The following is a 23415-nucleotide window of genomic DNA, read 5'->3' on the forward strand; positions in this document are numbered from 1 at the left end:
AGATCAGTTGACCTTCATTCTCTCGGTGTGTCTGTGTTTACAGTATATCCACCCTCTAATCCCTGCCACTCCTTTTATCCTGATGCTGCCCTCTCTATCTTTCTCACGATGCTTCTCTTTGATAGCTGAACATGATTCATTTTTCTCAAGGCAAGTTTGTCCCCCGCACACTGTGAGATAGCAGGCGCGCTGCATTTCACACAGTGCAACCCTGCCTCCTAAAAAAAAATTACATTTACTGTGTATTTTACTGATTTGCAACGGCAAAAAAAGTTTTGAAGGAAACATAATGCTGCCTGAATAATATCTGCAGAATGTGCACCAACATTTAATTTATTTTACCCACCTAATATTGGCATGTAGCAACTAAAGCTTTTTAAAGGTTTTTATGGTTATTTTTATGCAATTCAAAGCACTTAGAACAATCATAGTGTTGGTTAAACACTAAAAAGTGAAACATGTGTTTAAAGTGTTTAAAGATCCCCTCAAGACATGTTTTAGGATATATAAAAATACAGTTAAGCTCAGTTAACTGTTTAAAATTTCTTAAAATGACTTCTGCTCCTCCTCCCTCATTAAAGAAATTCAGAATCTATGAATATGTGGAAACTGTTGGACACAAGATGTCTCCTACTTCACCGTTAAGTTCATTCTCAGTGTTTGTGCACTGGAGGCTTCAAGTTTCTACATCATATTTGTTTAAGTTGAATGTTGGTCCAGGATTGGCTCCAAGCTAGTTGTGATGTCATAAATCCGGCTCATAGACCCGCCCCTTTAAAATCAGATTTTTCAGTGAGCTCAGAGAAACTTTTCACTTCCAGAAAATGATTGTGAAAACGACCTTCTGGTGTCAAACGTTTGCACAGTGAAGCTCAAACATCACAGTCAGAAAAACACATTTTTGAGTGGAAGGGAACTAAAACTGAAATCTTTTCCTTTACAAAGTGTTTTAGTTGCCTAAACAGAAACACAACATGATGCAAGATACAAACCAACCTTGGTCTCCTCCAGAAATGTCTTTTTTCTTGTTCCTTCAGTTGGATGTTTGACCTTCACTGTGCTGAGTTTGACACTAGAAGACTGTTTTCACATTCATCTGCTGAAAGGAGAAAGTTTCTTTGTGCTCACTGAAAAAAAACTGTCTAAGGCTTGCTCTTATGAGCTGATTTTGTGACCAGTTTGGAGCCAGTTGTCATCCAGTTTGCAGCCTCCAGTGCACATTTACACATAACAGGACCTTTCTGTGTAGGACGAGACATCTTGTGTCCAACTTTTGACATTTTTATAGATCCTGGATTTTTCAATGAGGGAGGAGTAAGAGGTCATTTTAAGGATTTTTAAGTGGTAATCATACTTTTTTGTGGGGAAAAAAACCATCAGACACAAATTATTTGTTATTATTATGTCTTAAAACATGTGTGAGGATCTTTGTCTTGCACTTTTCACCACCAACATCCACTCTGACCGCCTCCCTGCAACTTCTGCAATGCAAGAACTCAACACTTTGCAGAGTAGAAAATTTATTTCAGTGAATATAATCAAGGCAACAATTACATTTTCTCCAAAACATACTGGGCAACATAATTTAGTAGTACATAAACATCATTTATGAGACAGGGTTTTGTGTGATGTGGGTTTTTTTAGATGTTTTGATCTACAGATGAAGTGTTTTTAGCAGCTGTCAAATTGTTAAGGAGGTTTGGAAGCAGAAAAGTTGAGTTCAACTCTTGTCTGAAATATTTAATATAACGTTCATCTCTTGCGCAAGATTTTTTATTAGACAAGTCCGGCCAAGAGACACGGCTTGGCTTCATTTAAACATTTGTTTTTACTTTAGTTTTATTTTTAACCGCAAGAAACACAGAATATCAACCCTTTTGAGTGTTCAGTGGGGTTTAAATAGCTGCTTTGCCTTCATAATGCTGCAACATGTTATGTTTGGTTATTATACGTGCACCAAGAAATACTTAAAATGTTTAATTTCATGTGTCATCACATCACAAACACAAGTGACAAACACTGTCTTCATGGAGATCAAATTGTTATTGAATTTCCTTTCTGTAATTCAACATTGTCTATTATTTATGTGCATAAAAGGAGTCTTACTCTGGAAGATGGACGTCAAATCATCTTCCTGTTTGGGGATCAGATGGTATCAGCGGAGAGGAATGTGTTCTGTATATAAAACGAGACTCACTCATGACTCCGGTTCGGCTCCAACTGGAGATTTACAACATCAATGTGTTCAGACGAAACTGATTTATAAGGCAGGAGTGCTTATTCTAATGAGCGATATTTTTATACTTTCCAGACACTTAAGAATTATTAAGATCAGTTCTGTCGACATAAAGATTTAGATCAAGTGAGGAAAAAAAGGGGGGAAAAAAGTTAATTTTAGTTGTGTTTTCAATGATAGTTGTGATTTTTTTTCTCACACAAATCTGACATCAGGGACATTTATGCAATATTTAACACCTAAAAAAACACTTCAAGTGAATAATACTGACACCTTCTTCATCTATTTCTACATATTCACGCTCCACAACTCCACCTCTAAGTGTTTCAAGCTGAAACCGTGAATTGAAATATTATGATTCTGTCGTCTTGTCTTTCATCCTGCGGTGATAAAATGCAGATTCTACATGAGATGGATAGATGGTGGGGCTGAAATAACAGCTGCAGTTTCTTTTACAACTCCAAAAAAAAAAAAAAAAAAAAGTGATGTTTTTCTTTCCAACGAGTCAAACGCTTGAAGGACTTTGAGTTTCTCCACCATATGAGGCAAAAGTTTGCAATCTTGTTCACTTGGACTGTTGAATTAAGCCAGACTGATACACATTTGCGTCTTTCTGTGCTGAAATCCAGGCCAGTTTCTGTGTAGTTTACTAACACACAAGAGCTGTATTAACTACTCTGTACCGGTAAATAATGTCGTCATGCAGCAACATACTGTTCCTTCTAACCGCTAACACTTTGAAAATTGAAAACACGTCTCTTGATATTTTCCTGTTTCCTGTTTTTCATGTTTGAATTCTGAAGTTTGCTTTGAAGATTTCCTATTTCTATTATTCTCAAGTATTTCTTCATATTTCATATCTAACATAAATATCACAAAGAGGTTTTCACACCTGCCCACGCATCATCAGGAAATAGGTTTTGTATAACAGGTGCAGATCTCACTTCTGACCAGAAGCTCTTCTTTTGTTTCTCAATAATGTTTTTTTTTCTCATCATGCTCTTCTGTGAGGTGGAAATTAAATATTCTGTTGTATTGATTGATGAGTCTGATTATCCAGCTGTTTGCCTCTGACATCTGCGTCAAATTAGCTGATGTAGCTCAAAAAGCTGGTTAAATTCCTTCAGGATTTCTAAATATATGATGTTGTAGCTGCAATCATTGATTCTTTTTTTTTTGCCACTTAGGGGCAGCAAAACAAACTATTAAGACGCATATTAGGACCATATAAAATAACTTTTTTGCAGACATTTGCTTATTGTTGGACACTTTGGATGATTCATAGTTAATTCACAGGTAAAACATCCTTTCTTTAATTTCAAACTAAAGAGACGTAGAGAGAGTCTCACCGTTGGACCCTGAACTGGCCTCTTTGCTAAGTGGGTGTCTCTTAGCAGGACTAAACTTAAGTACTGTGTCAAAACAGAGATTGAACAGCCTTCCTGAGAAACTATTTCTGACTAATAACTTTTGTCTGAATTTCAGCCTGAACTAAAAGCATAAATCACCTCTGGGGTCTTTGAACCAGGACAAAGGATCAACAAACCTCCCCACTTTTGGGCTTCTTATCTGACCAGACTGGAGCCATAAACTCACATTCAAGAGCCAAACCTGAATTTCATGTCAATTAAATGTCAAATCATTAAGCAAGTTATGAAAAATAGCCCAGTTCTTGCAGAAAACTCAAAACCTAAAAACTCAGTGTATTGCTTTTGAGAGTGTTAAAACTATTGGAAGGGATTATTCAGTGTGTCTCTACCATCCATATCTAAATCCATGCAACTGTTTAGCATCCCATTAGTATGTGGCCCCCAAAGTTGGTATGAAAATTCAACCATAAACCATCAATAAACGTGTGTTTGTCTCAAAATCCCTCCAGAACACTTTAAGAGTAGCATCAGGGCTAACAAGAGAAGATGAAATAACTTGTTTAATGTCTCTTCTCTCCCTCAGAATCGGCCCCCAAGGCGTTCGGCATCCCACTCTCCCAGGTTATTGCTAACGACCAGGCATACAAACGGCGGCAGGACGCCCTGAAGGAGAGCAGGCGCGACTGCTTGGATCTGGAGGCTAGCATCCTGCGCTTCAGGGCCGAGAAGCGGCAGTTCTTCAACGGGAATAAACCGCTGGTCAGCTCCTCGTCGATCACGGGAGGAGTTCCCGGCTCGCCGTCTTCAAACTCCGTGGCACCGGCGCCGATTTTTGAGAACCAGAACAAACCGCTGTCGCCAACATTTCTGGATAACACCGGACGAGCACAGAGAAGGGTGAGACGCATGCTGCACAAAACATCTTTAAAATGTCGGATGAACAGAAGAAGACAGCTGTGTTTCTAGTTTAATTTATCCAAAAGGCTTTTAAAGAGTCTCATAAACCAAAGAGGTGATTTAATTCTTAAAAAAACATGTAAATATTATGAGAATATTTAAATCGAAAACCTAAAAATTTGGTCAAACAATCAATTAAAAAAAAAAAAAAAATATTTTGTGATATTTTTCATGCACAATTTTATTTCTTGATCATTTCACAATTTATTTTTATAGATATTTTTTCACTTTTTTTATACTTATTTTCTCACAAATTTTGTCCTAATCGTACTTCCATATCCAGTATAATTCAACTTCAAATTCAGCTAAAATATGAAATTAATTAGTGGAGGAAAAAGGACTAAAACTGTGACTTAAAAATGAAAAACTCCTCAAACTTTAACCTTAAAATAAAGTTAAGTTATAGAAGTACTCGCAGTGAAATCTACAGTACTTATCAGAGAAGAACGGGCCGTTTCAGACTGTTAACTTATTGATTAATTAAAGCATTAGAGGAACATTAAGGCCTACATGTACTATGAAGTGTTAAGGCATCATATTGCTAATCTTATCTCATATAAAAACATGTTCTAGATAGTTGATTGATTACAGTTGTCCGATAAATGAAGACGTAACTTCTGAATTATAAATTATAAAATGTCACAATAGAAATACTTTAAAGCACTTGAGTAAACTGACTAAGCTTTAAAACATGTGTTTTATTAACTATATATATTCAGAGATACACACTGTGTAAGCCAGAAATAACAGGTATGATGGACTGCAGTGAACTTTGACCTCAAGTTTTACTTCTTTTCTTGCTCCAAGTGCAACATTAGCTCTTAATTTCACTCTTACTTTTGCCAGAATTCCTCATTTAATCAAGCGCTGCTTATTTGCGTGTGTTTTTGAGAAAGATTTGGGGGAACTAAATTCTAAAAAACGTTATCTGAGAGGGGAGAAAATCATGAGCGTGTGCGTGCATATAGCTTGTTAATCACTGACTGCATCTCCAGCTGTAAACATTTTTACAACCAACTCTGCTGTTTGTTTCCACAGTCGTGTGTTTGTAAGAAAAAAAAAATGCTTGTGTTGCTGCTTTGTGTGTGTCTGTGTGTGTGTGTTTGCTTTGTCGGGCGTAATCTAAAACCTCCTCTCAGCTCGAGGCCCTCACACCCTGTAATCCTCTGCACATCGACCTGGAAACGGTCGTTATATTAAGCCTGTAATGAGTATCATTACGGCCGCAGAGCACAGTAATCGAACCCGCTAACCGGCTATCAAGTACGAGCTCATGAGAGTCAGCCGCTGAGGTAAACACGTCGTCAGACTGAAATAATCATCATGCAGCATCAAAACGCTCCAAATAAATAAGCATCTTCATTATCCTTTAATTCATTAATTGACCAGTGTATGAAATATCCATCAGGAGTGTCTATAAATGGCTAATAGTCCATTTATGAGCATATAAAACAGAGAAAATCATATTTCAAGAAGAATAACAATCATCAGTTTAATCTATAATGTATTACTTGATGTATTGATCAGGCAGCCACATGTGTAGTAACTGATTTCATGCAATAAGGATGATGTAATCAATCACATCGTGGGGGGGAAACATGAAAACATATGTGACTGTAATCAGCTCTGTTTCAGGAACATAAAAAAATGGTCCATTTAATATAATTGCAAAGTGCAGTCACAGTTATTCAACAGGGTTATTAACTTTGTTTATTTTTGTTTAAAACTCAGCTGATGTTTCTGAGATTTGAAGTTAAAGCAAATAAGATTATTTGCCTCAAATATTATAAGAAGTTTTGTCATAAATACGAAGGCACTGCTCAGGATGCTGATAAGAGAATATAATGGATCCCTAAATTATTGTAATTAAGTGTGTTATGTTTTATTAATGTTGTGGACTCTGGTGTCTACTGTTTTTGTTAAACATACCGATATGTCATAAACTGATATTCAAGCAGTTAGTGAGACAGCGTGCAGGAGTTTTTCTTATTTTAATTCGAGTTATGCTTTCCTCTGATGCAACTGTTGCATATTTAGTTGTTTTTTTTAAGACATTTTTGCCCGAAGCAACTTCAGAGCAGTTTAAGGTTTTGTTTCTTGCTCGAGGACGCAGCAAGAGTATAAAAAGAAATAAACCTCGAAACAGAAAGCTTTATATGTTATCTTTCCCTCACCTCCAGTCAGTTAATTTAGTTTAATCTTATAGTTTTTTCGTAATGAGCTCAATAAAATGTATCTGAGCTGCAACAATTAGTCGATCCACAGAAATTAACTAATTCTGATAATCGATTTATTTGAGGTTTTTTTCCTTTAATTTATTTAATTTTCTGGTTCCAGCATCTTAAATGTGAATATTTTCTGGTTTCTTTAGTCTTCTTTGATAGTAAAGTTAAATGTCTTTGGGTTGTTGATGCAAAACAAGACATTTTAAGTTGCATCTTGGGCATTTTATAGACCAAACAACCAATCGATTAATCAAGAAAATAAATGAGAAATTAATTGATAATTTAAAAAAAGAAGTTTTAGTTGCAGCCTTACAACAGATGACAGCAAAAGCTTTAAATAAGATGTTTGTATGTAGGATAAGAGCATGAACTTCCTGTTTATGTACATTTTTTGAACAGAAATCTAAACTTTTTACAACGAGAATTCCCACTTTGAGTCAACATAAGCTAATGAAAACTAATGGAGCTGCTTTACATTAAGTAAAGATTTTGATATAATTGTTAACTGATAGAAGAACATATTTCACAACATTGATAACATAACTCTGGTAAGTGGCTGAATGATAGAAGAAAGTCTGAGGAATGAAACGGAAAGACAAAGTTTTCCCATCAGTCTCGAAATAAATGAGACTCTGACTCATCCTCTTACAGCTGTCTGGACTGTAGCAGCTCACTGTTTACATATCTGACGACGCACACACTCATACATACATGCAGTCAGCTGCAGAGCTTCATCTTGACGGATGAGGCAGCGCGCTGGCGTTGCCGCTGCGTCGCGTCCCGAGCTGTGACAGATTGCATACACAGTAGGAGTAAAGGTTGAAATTAATGAGTAGAAGAAGATGAATAGCGGAGGAGGAGAAGCTGCTGTGAGGACATTCAAAAGTTATTAATGTTTTTTTTCTTCTATAAACGCAAATTAGGAGCAGAGGAGCAGACCTCACATGTCTGAGTGTGACGGAGAAATATCGTCCCAAAATCAGAGAGAGAGAATGGAAAAGCTACACCTGCAAAGCATTTTAACAAGTAACAGATGGAGTCGAAACAGCTGCAGAAAAATCTCCAAAAAACATAATAATTATTATTAACGTTTGTTAAAACATTTAGTGGTTCTCCAGAGTTGCAGTTTGATTGATGTCTGTGGGAGCAAAACACAAAAATACATTAATTTTTAGTGTATTTTAGCTTCATAATAGTATGAAAATTAGTTTACTTTATACTATAATTATGTAGTTTGGAGTTATGGATGAAAAAAGGGTTTTTATCTTATTTGAGGTATTAAAGAGCAGTTTGTGGTGAATTACATCAATTTTTCAGTAAAGTTAAATAAAAACTATGTATTATACCTAATATTTTCATTTCATTGCACTATATATAAAGTATATTTCTATATTTGACTTGTCAGACTTTCACTCTTTCAAGAAAGATTCAGAGATTCTCAGTTTTAGAGGCTTAAAAGAGACAAAACTGCAGCAAATACCAAATAAGGCTTCACCCTTTTACACTGTTTAAACCTCACTTTAGCTTGTGCACCTTACTTGTTTCTGACTGAATAAATATCCTCCTAATAACCGAACCGCTGGTTGTTGGAACGCAGCGCCGCTATAAATTCCTCTTGACGCTTGACGTCCCTCCAGAAACTTTGCAGTTCATAAACAAGTGATTTATATTTTCTGTGGTTTCCAGTTCTTGAGATATTTATTGGATGGCAACGTCAGGATGAGTGACACAATCTGACTCCTCGCGTTCTCTGCTCAGCCTCCTCGCCTGCCGTCCATCTTTTAACATTCTTTCCATTTTCTGCTGCCACTGCTCCTCCATCTTTTTTCTTCTTTCTCCATCCTCGCTTCTGCTCGAAAAACTTTCTTTTCTTCGGCAAGTTTGAAAACTTAGCATTGCCAAAACCAGACGTATAAATGAGTTTATACCATCTAAAAGCTGATATTTCCCTTTAGACACAAAATCAGCAGCTTATTATGTTGAAGATTCATAATTATTCCTCACTTTTTTTCAGTTTTTGTCACTAAAGATAACATTATGAACCACTAGTCGACACTTTATTTTACCAAGCAAATATACATGTTGTTGCATCACTCCTTTAACTCTCTTTACCCTGCAGGGCGGCCTGTCAGTCGACTCCATTTCTGACCTGGTAGAGAGTCAGTCTCGTCTGTTGGAGGCTCTGCAGCTCTCCCACCCAGCCGAGCTGGAGCTGAAGAAGTCACCTAGCACCGGCTCGTCAGAGGGGAGGACTCAGACCAAACTCAGCCTCAACCCCATCTTCAGACAGGTGCCCCAGGTGCTGGAAAGATGCTGCACTCACATCGAGAATTATGGTGAGCCACAGGGGCTTGAAGTCACTTAATTGTGCCCCCCCGCCAAAAAACCCCAATACTTAAATCTAGAAGCAGCAAATTCAGAAGTTTGTGTTAAAGTAGTGCATTAATGTAGAGAGAAATTCAAGCTCTCCGATGCTGTTGAGGCTACATTGTGCTCCGTTTTGTGTCCCCAGGTCTTCAGACTGTGGGCATTTTCAGAGTCGGGAGCTCTAAGAAGAGAGTGAGACAGGTGAGGACACTTCCTATTCACGCGCATCTGCTTCTGTTTTTTGTCATTTTAAACGATAAAAAATACAGCTGAATGAAACGGACCAGGGTGTAAAACTCCAAAACCATGACGCAAAATATAAAAATATCTAAATATATCTACTTCCGCGGATAGTATATTAAATAAAATCTATACAGTATATGTTCTCAAATTGTATTTTGACCTTGAACATTTGATTTTAAGCTTTTGTCACTCCTAAGAAAGTGATATTTATAAAAACAACACCTGGGAAGGGCGAGATAATTTATTTTAAGGCCAGTTGAGGTAAATTACCAACAACAACCAATAACAGATACAATAAAAAACTTAACAATGTGTGAGCAACGTCAAAAAAAACCCAAACATGGACAAAATATGTTACGAGAAGTCCTGAAAGTTGGATGTTTACCTACTGAATAAAGTTTGTGTGTTTCTCTACAACACTTATGAATTTGTGCACTATTTAAAAAAATATGAGATATAACACTTTAATTATTTTGCAGAATTTATTGAATACAAAGAGTAGCTGTGTCACCTCATTGGACAACAAAAGTAATAAACCATGTAATAAACAAAAAGGACAAATACAACACAGCAAAAAACCACAGATGAAATGACAAAGACAAAAATAAAAAGACAAAAATAAAACTCAAGTCGACACTGAAACACAGAAGCTAGAACCAAAAGCCCACACATTGTCATCACATATATACAATATAGATTTATACATACTGTCACTTTCTGATTGGACAATAACAAAATACTCCATCTCTCTTTCATGGACAAGACCCAAGCCTTGATACCTCATCCTTATGAGCAAAAAAAGGATAATTTGAAAAGACAAATACAAGCACAAAATGGCCCCGAGAGAGTATTTTCAACATAAATGGAAGTAATTGGTATCCAGTAAACTAAGCTGATATATTTGATTCTTGAAGACTTCATTTAGAGTTAAGGTAAGTTTAGGTTAAAGTTAGGATAAATCAACAGGAAATGAATGTAAGTCAATGTAATGTAAACGCAACTGTGTTTGTGTGTGCGTTCCCTAGCTGCGGGAGGACTTCGACATGGGGGTGGACGTCCAGCTGGATGAGGAGCACAGTGTCCATGACGTGGCGGCATTGCTCAAAGAGTTTCTCAGAGACATACCTGATCCTCTGCTGCCCAGAGAGCTCTATCCCGCCTTCCTGCACGCCAACCGTACGCACACACACAACTTTTATACATGGACAAAAGTACAATACTTGGTAACTAGAGGACATAAGAACAGACAAATTGTTGTCTTCTAAAGTCATTATGGGTGACATGTTAGCAAAAATTATTCAATTTGGAGGCATGTTTCTGTCCACCTGATGAATATAAGTCCAATATTCACTCTGTTTTAGCTCTGTTTTTGGTCTCCACCACCTCCAGAGGGAAATATCTGGCTCTTTAGCTGCTAAATGCTCCACTATCCTCACTATTGCTAGTCGCTAACTGTATCTGTCTGCTGTTTGGTGCTTGGCAGGCAGTGTGCAGTGGGTTTTAAGAGCTTTGTTTTGCTGAAATCAGCTGCCTACTGCTGCTGGACACAAGGTTTACAAGAGCGATGAAAATTAACTAAAACAGTAATGTGTCTTAAAACAAAAACTATGAGCTTAAAGAGGCTAAAAAGCTCCACAGAGCTGCAGAATTGGGGGATAATTTTCTGTTCATTTGCCATTCTGAAATACCCTTTTATTATTATATAGAAATTAGACTTAGTGTTAAAATACTGTATGAATTAGTGGAGCTTTTAAAAAACTAACTGAACACTAGCTGAGAATTTTGTGATGTTTAACTTTCAGGCCCCATTTACACCTGATATTAATGAGATTTGTATCTGGATACATTATCAGGATAATGCCATGTGATCAATGGGTCTTTACATTTACACCTGGTGTTAAAATGCGGTCTTGTTTTCTCAGTTGTGCCATTCATTTCTCTTGTTGTTGGAATATTTTATTTTAGAATTCTCAGATATGCAATAAACAGTACAACTTATTCCCACTAAAAACTCAGTAATACAATACACAGGTAACAGAAAACAAGGAAGTGAAAAAAAACACAACAAAACACAATTCCTATGTCATGACAGACCTCAACCATTGTACCTGGACGTTAGTATTGGCCTACGTTGGAGCCGATTCAAAGGTTACATTACATTGAGTCCACAGTTGACAGAAGCAATGTTTCCATGTGTTTAATAAACGGCTGCCAGATAAAAATAAATCTTTAAAAATACATCACTGTATCTGTTTTTGAGGGCATACAGTTTGTCATTAACTTCCAAGTTAATGTAATACATTTTCTGGAAACAGCAAGAGTTCAAGTTTGTTATGTTTCCTAGGAGACAGGTCTGGGTCTAATGGGACTGATACATCCATAATTTTAGTCAGCGTGTCACATGAGTCACACCAAAATGCTGTGACTTTGGCAAATTGCCTTGTGCAGTGTGACATTGTGCCCTCAGTAATGCCGCATCTGAAACACATATTGGAGATTGTAGGTTTGTAGCGGTGTAATTACTGAGGGGTGAAGTAAAGCTGATGAAGAACATAACAATAATAATTTTTATTTATATAGCACCTTTTAAAAACACAGTTTACAAAGTGCTTTGACAGACAAAGCAAAAGTAGTACAATGCAAAGCAAAGACACAACACACACACAAAAAACAATAGAAAACAATAGAGAGATGATAAAAAAGATTAAAAGACAATACGAAGATGCTTGAAAGACAACATTAAATAAAAGTAATTCCAAATGGGTTTTAAGAAGTGATTTAAAAGAAGTCACTGATTCTGCGAGCCTTATCTCCTCAGGCAGGTCGTTCCAAAGTTGAGGGTCCCTGATGGCAAAAGCACGGTCACTCACTGGCTCATACGAGGTCAACATATCTGTTATGTAGCTTGGGGCCAGACCCAGAAGTGCTTTAAAAGTGATCAGTAAAATCTTAAAATCCATTCTAAAATAAACAGGGAGCCAATGGAGAGAAGCCAGGATTGGGGTGATGTGATGTTTTCTGTTAAAACCAGTTAGAAGCAGAGCTGCTGCTATTCGAGTCAAGTCATATTTATTTATAGAGCACATTTAAAAACAAGTTGACCAAAGTTCTCTACAGAACAAAATCAAGCAATAAAAACAGAATGAAAGACTAAAAACTATATATATATAACATATAGCACAAATCAACAAACAAAGCTTTCAAGTGGATCCAAATGCTAAAGAATGAAAGTGCATTTTGAGGTTGGACTTGAAGGAATCAATGGTGGTCCACAGTCTAGGGGCTGCACAAGCAAAGGCTAGGTCCCCCCTGGGAGACAACCAGGAGCCCCAGGTCACATGACCTGAGAGTTCTGGAGGTGGGGGGCTGCCCATTTAGGGCTTTATTGTAGTTGACCAGCTTGAATCTGGCATTTACAGTGGCAAACATGCTGTTCTGACATAAATCACACGATAGGTCCTCATCTATAGTAATGTCCAAGTCAGATTCCCAGCTCTCTCTTGACTGATGTATGTTTTGTTTTGGACGTTGATTGATCAATTGGTGAATATACCTGGCTAATAAAATGCCTTGAGCCTATGAAGTGCCTCATCCAGCCTCGTCAGGTCAGGTAGTGTCAGCTACTCAGAAGGCTCTCAGATGCAAATAACAGAAGATATTCGGTTGATAGATCATATTTCTCTTTTAGCAGTTCAAAGGACATGAAGATGCCATCACTATAACAGTGCTCCAGGTATTTTATCCCTCCATCATACCAGAGTTCAATTTTATTATCAGAGATCATTGGTATGAGTTTACTTTTCCATAAAGGTGTTTCAGGTGACAAATCATTCTTCACTCCAAGGATTTTATGGACTTCATACCATGATCTAACCAGCTGGACAGTAAATGGGATTTTGGTTTTGCAAATAATACTTTTTGGATTCCATTTCTATATAAAGTCACTTCCCACGTCTTCATCAAGGTCCTGTAGTTCACTTTGTGTCCAGGAGGGGGCAGAGTCCCCAATAGTTTTGAAATTAGGGAGTCACCCATCTTGTCGTCCCATGATAACCTCTCAAACTCACCCTGGGTAGTTTACGATTCCAGACTGATTCACTTATGATTGTGACATTCATTTCTAAATCACTTTTTGCAAGGGAAGACTTGTAGCTGCTTTAACCTCCAAATGTTGTCTGACTGTTCAGATCACAATCACATTTACACCTCGCATTAACATGTTTCTCCTCATGCAGATAACGTATCCTGATACAGATGTTAACACCAGGTGTACAAATCAAACTGAAGATCTTCCTCTCTGTGTGTCTCTGCAGTGCTGAGAGGAGCAGACCAGCTGCAGTACCTGCAGCACCTCCTCTACATGCTGCCTCCCTGCAACTGCGACACCCTGCTGCGCCTCCTCACCTTGTTACACACCGTGCAGAGCTTCGCCCAGGACAGCATAGGAACCAACAACGAGGAGGTAGGCAATTGGAGTGTCATAGATGAAACGGCTCCTGTGTCGTGACGTATTTCCGAGTGAAACAGGACAGACAGACGGGACGTAACATCGGGAGGAATTTGATTTGAACGTTGAAATGTGGGCCGCTAAAAGTTGAAGATTGATTGATGGGTGGATGTCATGATATTATTGGTTGAAACTGGTTGGTTCAAGCCTACGTCAGGAGGAAAACATGATTGGATTTTATATAAGAATACAAAGAAATTGACTTTTTGTTTTGTTTTTTTGTCTTATATTGTTAAATAGGGGCACAATATGACCAGATGTGATCTAGAAGGGTTAAAAAAGGCAATTTTCATTTCATCTAGACTTTAAAAAGCTCATTTTGATGGTTTTGCATGTTTTAAAAAGCTCTATACACCGTATGATTTTGACTATCCCGGATAAAACATGGGGAAATCTTTGGGGATCAATCCAAAATGGTGGTCCTAGATCAACCATAGAGGAAAACAATATAAAAACAAAACATAAAACACCCAAACAACAATATCACAGTAAAATAGAGTAAGATCCCAGTTTACCTCCTGTTCATACTGCTGTATCTCCTGTGGGAGATTGCTTCAAGATTGCCGTTATCACACAGTGTTTCAGGGTCTTTATCAAGAGACTACAACCAAGATTTGAAAGCCGTGTTGCAAAAAACCACTGCAGTCAAGTTGTTGTTAAAACCAGAAGACAAATACTAAGAAAACATGGACGCTGTGTGAAGGACGGTTTGTATTTCTTGCATTTCTCACAATAAAAGGTTGACGTTCAGCAGCAACTCTAAAGTGTCAGATGTTAGTTTCCTGCAAGAACTTCAACAATCTCACATCTGATACGCTTTTGAAAATGGTCTGCAATCATAAATTAATGAACATTGTACTAGTGGTGTGCCTGAATACACAAATAGTGGGTTTTATATGAATATTTATTTCTTACAAATGTTTAAAAAATTATTTGTTGGGGGTGTTCCCCTGAGATAAAGCTGAGCTACTGACACAAGCAAAGTGCTCCCAACGGACTCTCCATAACCTGTTGTTCCCCTTCTCCTTTCCACAAAGTTAGGTTGTAAAAAATAGGCAATAAATGGAAAGTGCAAAGCAATAATTGCCTTTGAAGTTCCTCACTACACATCGCACGGTTTGCTGTCTCTGTGTTATGGATGTATAAATAGGTAGAGGTCTGTCTGTAATGAGGCAATGAGTAAAGTTTTAGTTCAGTAATCAACGCAGTCGTCTATGATCTGGGAGACTCCAGTTCAAGACCCGACGTGGGGACCTCCTTCGTAAGGTAGTTTATTCATGAACACTTATTGTAACACTTTAATTTTCTAAAATTAAAAGTGTCAAAAAAACAAAAACAGGATTTTTAAGCCTCTTTCCACTTTTATTCGAATACAGATACAAATACAAATACTGGGATCTCTGCACATCCCTACATTGTACTTTAATAAACTCCTTTAAACGGCCTTTCCTGTAGATAACTTGATTTAAAACTACCTAAGTCACTGATTCAATGACTCTCCGTCCAGATCAACGGTAACAAGATGACGGCTGCTAACCTGGCGGTGATCTTCGGGCCCAACCTGCTGCAGAGGGAAAGAGGAGACGTGAGTATTCACGCGATGGGAATCGAGGACAGCACGGCGATCATCAGCGTCACTCTGGTGCTCATACAGAACTACAAGAGGCTCTTCACGGTACGACAGAGCACAAGATATTCACACTTATCATCTCATCGGTTTAAATGTTTACCTCAAAACAAGTGTCTATAAACAGCAGGAGAATGAACTAATATCAATGGTGTTAATAGTTTTAAACGGTTAGTTCATGCAATTATTATATGTACAAATATTAGGAAATAAATAAGGATAATCTACAAATCTTTCACATTTTTTGTGGACTTTTACAGAACAAATCAAGCAATAATAGGACACGAAAGTGAAAGGGTGTTGTTGTTTTTTTCATTTAAACTTCAAAATACACATTTTAAGACAGAAAGTAAAGCACTTTTAGGTGCACCGTACACACAAACAACTTTACAAAGTTATGTCCTTTAGTCTAAACTGTTAATTTTAAAGTCCACTTCACCAAATCCGGCATTGCTTCACTCACTTTTAGGTATCGTTACGCAGGACGGTAGTTATGATTTCAGAAATACTGAGATCAGAAAGTTCAAACCAGATACCAAAAATAAATCTATAAAGCATTTTAATTATTATTACAATTGCTCGATTATATTTCTGTAAATATGTAAGGTCTAAATGCAGTTTCAGAGCCGTCACTGCCAAAAGAAAATGTCTTTTGGGGAAATTTCTTCGTCAAATTTAGAGACATTTATTCTAAAAGTACAGAAATCAGCTTATAAAATACCCACCATATGTTGGGTTTTTTAACTTATAAAGTGTAATCTGCCATCAGGTCACTAAAACCCACAAACACCCAGTAAAGTACAGAGATTATGACCTCAGTGTCTTCTGCTACTTGGTTGAAAAATCTGATTTTTAGTGATATTTCAGCTCCGCATTGATGTGTGTGTGTTCCTCTAGGTATCTGCAGAGCTGCAACAGGAGGTCCTGATGAGTCTGATCCAGACGGACCCGGACATCATTGACTATCTGCTGCGCAGGAAACTCAGGTAACCATGACAACCACTCAATCCTATCTTAAGAGAATCAAATCTACTGTCTTTAACTGTGGTTAATGTCGATCGTCTCTCTGTGCAGCGGGAGTCATCTGACGGTGGACAGCAGTGAGACGGGGGGTCGTCGGGATACGGGGGCGTCTCTGGACTCGGTCGGGGCCTCCAGCGGAAGTCTGTCTCCGCTGGAACCCCCCTCGCCTCTTTTCCCCCCCGATGGCAACGGCGGCGAGGGCAGCCTGACCAGCGAGGTCTTCCTCAACGTGCTCAAACTGAACCAGAGCAGGAAGCGGCAGGAGACGAGATACGGTACAAAACATTTATTAATGTTATATGTCTGTATTTTTTTTCTGGGGATTTGGGGACCAGAAGTGTATATTTATTAGACTTTGTGCTTTTAATATACAATATTAAACTCTATAAAACTTAATAAAAACAATTAAACTCTAATTCTTAGTGAAATATATCTTATAAAACAGCTTTTAGATCATCATGTAGGGAAACTCTGGGACACAAAACTGTTTTTTTTAATCAAGATAATAAGTCAAATGCAAGAGTTGAATTCATTTTTAAAATGATATAACAGGTGCTAATTGCAACATTTTGAGACATTGAGCATCAAATTTGGATGGTGGACGTTGTTCTTCGAGAGTAAAAGGAGCTTTCAGAGGTTTTGTAGAAGAAGTTAAATCAAAAGCAAACAGAGACAAGAGCAGAGAGCAACAACTGTACGACAGTAAAAGCTGAGAAATGTCCTAATATTGGAAAAACTGATTCCAACCACTGTAGCTACAATTAGGATTAAAAAACATAATATTTAAAGCTGATCCCAGTGTTTTTTTACCACCAGGGTTTCCAGAAGTGTAAATCTGGCAGCATAGAGACGGATTTAAAACCATCTAGACATTAATGTTAGGAAATAAAACCTCTATTTTATTGGTCTGTTCCTAATAATTTCCAAAGAAGTTTAATGGAAACAAGTGTGCAATCTGGTACCAATGACAGAGGAAAGTTCTGAGACTGATATTTTTAGGGCTGATTAGGGCTAATTAATTATTATTTTCATTAGTGATTAATCTGCCAATTATCCTCTTAGTTAACTGGTTAATCATTCGATCTATAAAATGTCGGCTAATTGTTTAGATTTAGATATTTTAGTTAATTCAGTTGTGTTGAGTTTATAAGTTCTTGATTTTCAGAGGAATTTCCTTGAAAGAAACATTTCATTTACATAAAACTTGTACAATTTTTTTTATAAAACAGTTAAACTATGAACACTTGTTAAATGTGTTAAATAAAAACTGAAGATTCTGCTTCTCTTCATCCAAACACATTGACTGAATGTTTCTAAAAGCTTTATAACATGAATCAGACCTCATATGGACTTTTCAGTGTTGAAATGATTAATACAGCAACAGCACCACCTAGCTGCAAACATACAACATTGGAGAAGTTGTAACAATAATAATGATAATAATAGTAATAATAATAACATTCAGCACAGTTTTTTTAATATTTAGTTTTTTAATATTTTTATTTATGGGAGAGTTGTGGCTAAAACAGCTGCAAAGTTGTTTTACAAACACAGAACCAAGAATTAATGGGAAAGTAAATATCACATGAACCTTCTCAAATTTTATCAATTTTCTGCAGCCATATAGATGTTTCATTGTGTTTTACATTTGTTGTTTTTCTCATTTTTAGAAATGTCTAAAAATAGGAGGTAAAAACAATCTCCTGTTGCTTTTCACTGTCTCAATTCTGTATAAATAATTGTTTATTCATTTTCATCTTGCATTGTTCGACTGTAGAGGCTCCTTCAGTTTCTTGTAGTCAGGTGTGTAGGAGGAAATGTATAATAGGCAACAGAAGACACTGTCCTTCTACCTGCAATAAACTTTATTAGAAATACAGAGTTTCAGGTAAAACTGGGGTACAAATAACATTTCAGACAGATGTAGTCAACACCTGCTCAAGTGAGGTCTCATCGTCCCACAGTCTGTGAGCATTATTATGCCTATTAGAGACACCTACCAATCTATAATCTATAATGGACAGTAACGACATCAATTTATATGCAAACACTGAATAATATAATTAAGGTTAAATCGTCTCATTCATAATTACAATAATAATATTAGGCTAAAGGTAAATCTCAGGGTAATATTATCGTAATTTCACTGTTTAGGCTACGACATACATTTACCTCTAAACAGGCCCAAGGTTACCACAATACAACATTTAAATAACCATTTTCAATTATATGTTAGTAGGAATAGAAGTTGGAAAAATTTAAGAAAAAATAAACATGCTGGTCTTACGGCTAATCTATTTAAGTCACAAATACAATAAATTATAACAATTTAACGTTAAACCTGAAAGTGTACAATATATGTTATGCACAGAATATTAAAAAAATACATGAAAAATGAACCTTCATTGACATTCATAGCTTCAGTAACATCAGAGACTCCATCTGAAGACTGTAGACGGCTGACCTGCACCTAAATAATGAACAATTTCCAGATACAGTTGTAGAATATTTCTTTTGATTTACTTTTGATTTACATATATTAACCTGGACGTCATTTTTCTACACAGAGATGTAGTGTTTTTATCACCAGAATAGAGGAAAACCCTGGAAAACCTCAAGCATAAACTGCCCCCAAAAGAAAACAGATATCATAAATTTAAGTATTAATAAAGACTGATTACTGTTAAACAAGTTTTTTACTTTTATTACACATCATTTCCATACATGAACTCATGAATGAACTGTCATTGTCTGAACACAAAAACCTGCATCCCTGGTTTAATTTACAAAGACACCATAAGAATAAAACAAACAAAAATACATTTAAACACCTAAAGTTCAGGTTTGAACCTTCTCCTGATGTTGATCCTCCAGGTGAAATCTCTCCAGGTAAATCCATCCGCCACATGCGTCAGTTCCACTCCCACCACAACCTGCTCAGCCTGGCCCAGCCCTCCTGCTCCTCATCCTCCACCTCCAGACTCCACGGTCCAGACCCTGACACCCAGGACCGCAGGGGCCCGCTGGGGTCTGCGCTGAGCTTCACGCTGGGCGGTGCCGGCAGCGGCAGCTGCTCCAGTCTGAGCGGCTCCAGCGAGAGCAGCATCTGGGTGAGACAAACGCCGCAGGAGGAGAGCAAGCCGTCACCCGCCGCTAACTTCTGGGACTTCTTCACCGGGAAAGGGTCGAGCTCGGAGACGATGGTATGATAAAGGGCGAGGATGACAAGGATGAACATGAAGAGGAGAGAGAGTGTGTGTGTTGCTGTCAGAGGTCAAAGTTTCAGTTGCTGTTTTTTTTATAAAGGTATTAAGATCCAATAATACTAAACATCAACTGTTAAAATTGTATTTCTGGGATTAAATTTGTCGACATGACATCAGATTTAAGAATCCTGAGTTTCCCACCTGAACTTTCAACTTTAAGAAACTTCCTGTTGCAGATTTTCCTGTTGGAATTTGAAATTTCCCACTTTTTTTTGGCATCTCTGGAACACAGCGTGTATATATATGTGTGTGATTGTGAGTGTGTGTGTGTGAAGTTGGGACACAGAGAGCAAGAAGAAAAGCGAGAGACGAAGAAGAAAATGTTTTCAAAGACAGTTTGGACTGATGTCGCTCCATCAGAGACACGGACGTCAGTAAACGAAGGAAAAGTGACAAAATGAATCTTTGTATGAGATTATCTGGAAGAAGATGCAGTAATAATTGCAATGTACATAATATGTAAATAATGTATTGAGAATTTTACACACACACACACCCCTCGTCTACTACCTAGAACTCCTTAACTGTAGCTGCATGAACTCTACTAACACTTTATCTATTCATATACAACCCGTTTCAGTTTCCCTGCAATAAGCTACATCCACTGTAAATCTAATATACAGTTCAACTTAACGCTATTCAACAATTATAACTTCATAATGCTGATCAAGTGTTCAATATTGACTGAATAAAGAAGACGTGATGAAATAATCATATACACACAACATAGCTGCGAAACTGTGAGAAAATACAGTTTTCAAACAGGTTAAATATTCTGCTTCTTTTCCTATTTCAGCTCATTTTTACTTAATTTCATCAGTTATTTCAAAATGTCCCTTTTCCGAAGTTTGTTTGTTTGTTTTTATCTATGTTTTAATGCCACTTCCCCATTCAGGCACAGAGATTTTGTGATGAAAATTATGAAATTATGGAAATTATGGATAATTTCACAGTTTCATGATTTGTTTTGTCTGTAAAACGTTCACTTGAGGAAAAAAAAGAAATTGCCCTTTTTTTGAGTTATTGAGATAATTATCTTGGAAATTCTGAGAAATGTTTTCATGAAACATAAAAATTCTGCTGTTTTTCTAAATTAAAGATAGATGAGACAAACACACCAGACTGCCTACAGAGCTACCATAATTACCCTACTTTAGGCGCAACGAAATTTGATTTTGAGGTATCTCATTAATTAAAAAAAACAGGGCAAATTTTTTTTTTCTCAAGTGAATGCATTACGGTTCCGTAGTATTCATCCAGTTTTACACAAGAAAAAAGCAACAATCAGACAAAAGTCATAAACAAAATCACTATATTGGTCCGAATATAAGATGAGCCTCGCTTTTCAAACATGAATATTTGAGCCAAAATGTCACAGGAAATAAATGAGTAAATGACCATAATTAATTACAAATAAATGTTGAAATAAATACATGATTCCTTTTTTTTTTTGGCAAAATTAAGATTTATTTATTTCTTATTAATCATGTTTATTTATTTATTTCCTGTATAACTTTTGGGCCCCTATATGACACCATCCAGTATTACACAATAAAAAAAATAACGGTTATTCAGGCCAATTTGGTAAAATACCTGCAGCAGAGCTTCTTTTTTCGTTAAAGAAAAATAAAAATTTGAACATCTACAATTGCAAACTACAAACTTTGCAAAACCGTCTGTGGAGAAAGCTCCAAAAATATTGATCATTTTGTCAACTACTTTTTCCAAGGTCAAGAATTAACTTTCAAGCTCTATCTTGATGTTTATTTTTTTCCTGATTTCCTATCAGGCTCATCATCTCACAATCCCTGATATATCATGTGACCCCTCAGAGAGATCCGCTTGGGAACCACAGATCTAGCTTACATAGAGCATTTCAGTGTGAAACGGTCACTGAAACAACACTGAAATAGTGAAAATCAATAGTAACAGCAATGTCATACAAGAGTTACGTCCCTTTAACCACAAGAGGGCAACATTCACCACACCAGCGAACCCTCGTATTGCTTTCCTACCATCTGAGGACTCATATTATCTCGGTCAAGTATGTAGATAAATGTATTAGGTTTGGGAATAGTGCCAAACAACTAGAAGCACTACTGTACAGATGTTTGTTTCTGGCCTCTTTTGTAGTAGAAGTCAATGTTTCTATTGTTGTACAGAGATTTTCCTACTTCCTAACGTTGCATTTCTTCACCAAAAACACAGAAATTGTACAGAGTCGATCCTTCACCTCAGCAGGTGAAGTTAAAAGTCTCATCATTTCTTTTGGATTCCTTGTAGAACAAAAAAAACCCCAACAAAAACAAGCTATATTTTGTCTTTTTGTGAGTGATGCTTTTTCTATATTGCTGTAAAATCCTGCAGTGGAATCCATCAAGATGTGTTAAATGTACCACCTGCTGTACCTGCAGAAAATTAAATGTCAAACTGCCTCTTTTGTGTGTCGTTGCTTATTGTGTAATCTGCCGGGAGAGAGAAGAGAGACAAAGAGCGGGGAAATAAAAGACTCTTTTAAGGGTTTTCAGGGAGTTTTTGGTTGTACTTTTGGCAGCGCAGCAAGCATCTGAAAAAAAATAATGTGAGTCAGAAGACAAAAACGCCCTCTGGGAGAAGATGATCTCACAGAAAATACGCAGGCAGAAAACTCTCTCCTTTAAACTTCCAGTGTCTTCCATTTAGATCTGTTTTCAATATTATGATTGCAGCTATTTGTCTTCCCCTGTTGGGACATAAAATACAGTAAAAAAATACACAATCATACTTACAGTCTACAAAATGAAATCTGCCTTTAAATATATTTTACAGTACTTACCTTTCAGCGGGAAACTTCTGTTCAGTTGCAGGATCGGATTTCATCCACCGGTAAGTAAATCTCCGTTAACTTCATCACAGATTATGTTGTTAGTGTGGACTTGAATTGTGAGCAGTGCAACCAAAAGACTGATTTTTAGTTCTCAGATTGTTTCATTTAAAGGATTTTAGAAGCCTTGAAGAGCTACAAGTATCAAAGCATTTTACAAATCCACAAAATAACCATAATTTTGTGTAAAAAAAAATGTATTTTTCTGTCTTGTGCCTCAGATTTATCTTGAGATCTTGAGACTTTAAGCTTCCATATTTGTTTAATGTTTAATACATTTTCAGTTGGTTGAAGATAAAGATACAATTCTCTAGCATTGTTCATTATTTTGTGAAATTACATGTAATTTAGTGGGTAAAAAATACTTAAATTTAACTGAATGAATGTGATAGTCAGTCTCAGTTTCATACTAATGCAATAAACTACTGTATAACACTTCTGTACATTATATGTAATGATGTTAACTGCACTGTTTTGGCAGGTATGATGGATGGCACGGGAAATTTCTGGTGTGGATACAAAACAAATAGAAGGTAAAAAAAATGTTTTTGTATTCAGAGTCTTCACCTGCACCTCGTCTGCAGAATTTTTCAGCTGGTAGAGCAGCTTTTCTTTATTTATGTTGCACTGTGAGACAACAGTGTGCATTGAAACTGCAAAAAAAGAGCAACTTTTAAGTATTTTTAGTTCTCGTATTTATAGTTTGAAAACTCAAAACTCCGAAAAGGACA

The 23415-nt window shown here is 36.8% G+C and overlaps 1 protein-coding gene across 5 annotated transcripts in view; it reads left to right on the plus strand.

The window, feature by feature from the left end:
* Window positions 1-19947, plus strand: part of arhgap36 (Rho GTPase activating protein 36) — a 77827-nt gene extending 57880 nt beyond the window's left edge. For 4 of the 5 annotated variants that reach the window (XM_042401321.1, XM_042401323.1, XM_042401324.1 and 1 more), the window contains exons 4-12: window positions 4190-4503; window positions 8908-9124; window positions 9301-9356; window positions 10424-10574; window positions 13712-13860; window positions 15413-15580; window positions 16430-16518; window positions 16607-16830; window positions 19430-19947. In XM_042401321.1, the coding sequence (XP_042257255.1) occupies window positions 4190-4503; window positions 8908-9124; window positions 9301-9356; window positions 10424-10574; window positions 13712-13860; window positions 15413-15580; window positions 16430-16518; window positions 16607-16830; window positions 19430-19764 (1703 nt within the window). In that variant the 3' untranslated portion in view covers window positions 19765-19947. The remainder of the gene's footprint in view (window positions 1-4189; window positions 4504-8907; window positions 9125-9300; window positions 9357-10423; window positions 10575-13711; window positions 13861-15412; window positions 15581-16429; window positions 16519-16606; window positions 16831-19429) is intronic. The other variant, XM_042401322.1, reaches the window with a different exon arrangement.
* Window positions 19948-23415: the final 3468 nt, after the last annotated feature.

This window comes from Thunnus maccoyii, chromosome 22, assembly GCF_910596095.1.
Source record: "Thunnus maccoyii chromosome 22, fThuMac1.1, whole genome shotgun sequence".
NCBI classification, from domain to species: Eukaryota; Metazoa; Chordata; class Actinopteri; order Scombriformes; family Scombridae; genus Thunnus; species Thunnus maccoyii.